This window comes from Olea europaea, chromosome 5 (assembly GCF_002742605.1).
Source record: "Olea europaea var. sylvestris chromosome 5, O_europaea_v1, whole genome shotgun sequence".
Classification (NCBI taxonomy): domain Eukaryota; kingdom Viridiplantae; phylum Streptophyta; class Magnoliopsida; order Lamiales; family Oleaceae; genus Olea; species Olea europaea.
The window spans coordinates 11827798-11831470 of record NC_036241.1 but is presented as its reverse complement, the minus strand read 5'-3'; the positions used below and the strand labels follow the sequence as shown (position 1 = coordinate 11831470).

At 41.5% G+C, this 3673-nt stretch overlaps 1 protein-coding gene across 1 annotated transcript; it reads left to right on the top strand.

The window, feature by feature from the left end:
- The first annotated feature begins 1831 nt into the window (after positions 1-1831).
- On the top strand, positions 1832-2176 carry LOC111394235 (mulatexin-like). Its single transcript, XM_023019994.1, has one exon. The coding sequence runs from the start codon at positions 1832-1834 to the stop codon at positions 2174-2176; it is 345 nt and encodes a 114-aa protein (XP_022875762.1).
- The last annotated feature ends 1497 nt before the right edge of the window (positions 2177-3673 follow it).

Genomic DNA, 3673 nt, shown 5'->3' with positions numbered 1-3673 from the left:
CTTAATTATGTATATTACTTATTTCATATTTAATTACTCTATTTCGATTATTTATTTGAATAATATTTATTCGATTTTTCGTTTTACTATTTCTTTAAATAATTATCTTAATTGGTCCCCAAAATTTGCAATTAGGTCCCCAAAATTTTTAAAGTCATTTTCAACCAAACATTACATGAATCAGTCATCTTTGTTTCAATTGAATCCAACTGAGTCCATTTAATTCTCGATTATCGTTTTATGTTTCGAATCAACTATTAAAAAGTTGTAATTAGGTCCCCAAAATTTTTAAAGCTTTTTTCGAACCAAATATTACATGAATCGGTCATTTTTTTCCAATTGCATCCGATTTAGTCCATTTAATTCCCGATTATCATTATATGATCCAAATCAACTATTAAAAAATTGCAATAAATATACAATTAAATTAAAATTTTGAGTCACAATTAAATAAATAAAAAATTTACATTTTCAAAATAATATCATACAATATACTCTATTTCGATTATTTATTTCTTTCAGTACAACACGAATCCTACTGATATAAACAACATTTACATTTTAATAAAATAATATAGAATGCACTAAGGATCACAGTTATATTCATACAAGTCGCAAGCTAATTTATGCCTCCACATATCAATCCAAGACTGATTTATTGTATCAACATTGCGACCAATGCTCAAGAACTCTATGTACTTGATTGCAAATAAGCCACAGTCACCCCTGCAACCAAAGTAGAATATATTAGTTCCATAACATATAATTGAAAATTAAATCTGAAAATTAAAAAGTTGTAAATCCTTACGATCTTTCTTGTCTCGTCGTCGTCATGTTCCGCACAATGGCTAATCTATCATTTACTCGAATCATCGCATGACTAGCCATCATGGGCACGATCATAGCCAATGGCTCCAGTATTTGCTCCAGTTGACTTTGTGTCAGACAGCTATGATCAGAGTTGTACACATATATGGTGGAATCAGCAAATACGATCTCCACCGAAAAACAGTGTGAGTTCGCGATCACTGGAATGTACATATGTGTACAATCCGTCCACGACTTTCTACACCTCAACTGTAGTCCAATCACCCACTCCAGCATGTACTCAGACAGAACATAATCTTTCCCCTTGCTTAGGAGCTCGTGATGCTCAATTTCTACGACACGAACGAACTCAGAGCTCAGGATAACTCGAGTAGGACTGTCATAAGATCTCGGGTATCTCCGCGCCCGATCGCGTAACAATTCCATAGCCAAGTCGATATGCTGAAACAAAAAAATACCAACAAAAAAGATAGAGTCATTTAAGTAAATGAACCAACAACTTCTATAAATATAATTAACGGAAACTCAAAAAACTTATTTCATCAGCGAGCCAAGCTAGGTCGTCAGTACATCTTCAAACCACTTTTTAGCATTGGGCATGGTCATACAGCCGATGGTATAACTATCTCTGAAAAATGAAAAAACGGTTACGAAAAATACAAAAAAATAGTAGCAAAATCATAAAATACTTACTCGGACTTAAGGGATTTGAACCAATCATCGAACGCCTTCTGTCTGACTGGGTCGACGTCGCGAAAAAGATTGGGGAACGCCCCATCCACAAACCCCCTTCTCTTCGCCTCGACCGTGTATGGAGAAACGATGTACTGTGACGGCAATCTTGATCTCTTACCGACCATCAGCTCTGGCTCGTCTGTAGCACGCTTCTTACCCTTCGGGACCTCTGTCTCCCCCTCCGACACGAATACTACCTCGTCATCCGTCATCTCTGGCGTCCTCTCGTCCTCCGCAACCTGATCATCCCCCTCTACTACCACCTCTGATGTCCCCTCCGCTACCTCCTCGACCACCCCTGTCCCTCCCTCCACCCCCTCTATCTCGGCCTCCTTCGGCACCTCCGGCCCGACCTCCACCTTGGGCATCCCGGCCTCCTCCGGCTCCTCCTGCCCGACCTCCACCCCCTCCCTCCCGGCCTCCGGCACCGAACCAAAAAACTCATCGATTCCTGCGGCCGTTGCCCACCAATCTCGAGGGACACCAGTCTCCCCGACATTCCCTCGGACGCCTGCTACATCGCCTCGAAGTGCTGCAACCTCAGTATGAAGGTCTCCTATATCTCGTCGCAGCACTCCAATCTCATCTCGCAAAGCTACTACATCTGTCGTAAAATCTCGTCACGGCACCCCTATCTCCTCTCGTACTGCGACGATCTCTGTTGTAAAATCCCGTCGCAACACCCCTATCTCCTCTCGTAGTACGACTACCTCTGTCATAAAATCACGTCGCATCGTTCCCAGCTCCTCTCTAATAATGCCAGTCATGCGTGCAAAGAAATCATCTGAATGACGGGTCTGACTGGGTGTAGGCGATCCACGTGGGAGGTGGGTGGGTACGGGAGACCGAGATATCCTCGGAGAATGAGATAATGGCGGTAGAGGCGATCTCATCGGTGGAGGTGACGAAGATCTCATCGGTGGAGGCAAAGGAGATCTCCTAAGTGGAAGTTCAGAATGGTGCTCCTACACAGAGAAGACAATTAGTATTAATAATCCACACATGAATTTATAAGTCAAAATAAATAATGATCTTAAATAAACGTACTATATTTCTATCCGGAACGGACTCAAATACTGGATCGTCTTCAGTAGGGGGAACAAGTAATTCACGTACATATATTGCATCCTCCTCTTCCACCGAGACAACCAACTCAGCATGAACTTCGAGCTGACATACCATATTTCAACGTGTTAACAAGCATGTATCGAGCCGAGTAAATGTATGTACAATATAAATTGAAAATATATAATACTCACCTGAGGATCGTCGAGGATAACTGTCAAATCTTTAGCCGATGGCTTTTCATGTGCTCGCCAATGAAGCATTCGTGGGCAGCTGGTCTCCCTTCTGATCGCCCATTTGCTACCCAAAGCAGGGATAGCCTCATATGCCCACAACTGCAACAATTACAAAATAAAACTTTACATATACATTTAATAAAAAAGTTTAACACGCATTACATTACACTGAATATTTACTTGCAAAGCCATGCAAAAGCCATATACATCATATTTGCAATCGCCCCTCTCCGATTTCGGCATAGTATGTACCCTTCTGAATACATGGAGAGTATCGGTGTAACATCTCCGACCCCATGGAAAGCTGTTGAAAGCATCGATATCATCAACAACATTCAATGAAAAAAGATCAATCGACGTCCTACGATGTCGACACCTCAATATACTCTCCAGTATATACACCAATCCTAACTTCAACTTGTCTAACATGTGATCGCATCTCCTAAATGCGTCCTTTAACTGTGGTGGTGTAACTGGCCCTTTACCTCCAAAATATAAATCCAATAACCTTTTATTTCGTATAATACGGGCTCTAGCTTCTTCTTCCCCGATACATCTCAAGCCCGTAATCAGGGCAAATTCAAGGATCGAGAATCTAGATACCTTCCTGTCCCCCATAGCAAAATATAATCGATCGCCATCGACTGGTTTAAGCAGTCGGAGTAATAAAGAATCAACAATTTGTCCAGAGAACTGCACGTCCTTCAACGGATATAACGACCACAAAAACGATCGACGGAGTAAGTCAATATGCTCCTCGTCCAGCCCCTCAAGCACTGTCGCATAGCTGGAAAAGTTACAATACGTCG

Excerpts from the sequence above, each read along its gene's own strand:
- LOC111394235 (XM_023019994.1), top strand. The coding sequence starts at position 1,832 with ATGTCCCCTCCGCTACCTCCTCGACCACCCCTGTCCCTCCCTCCACCC.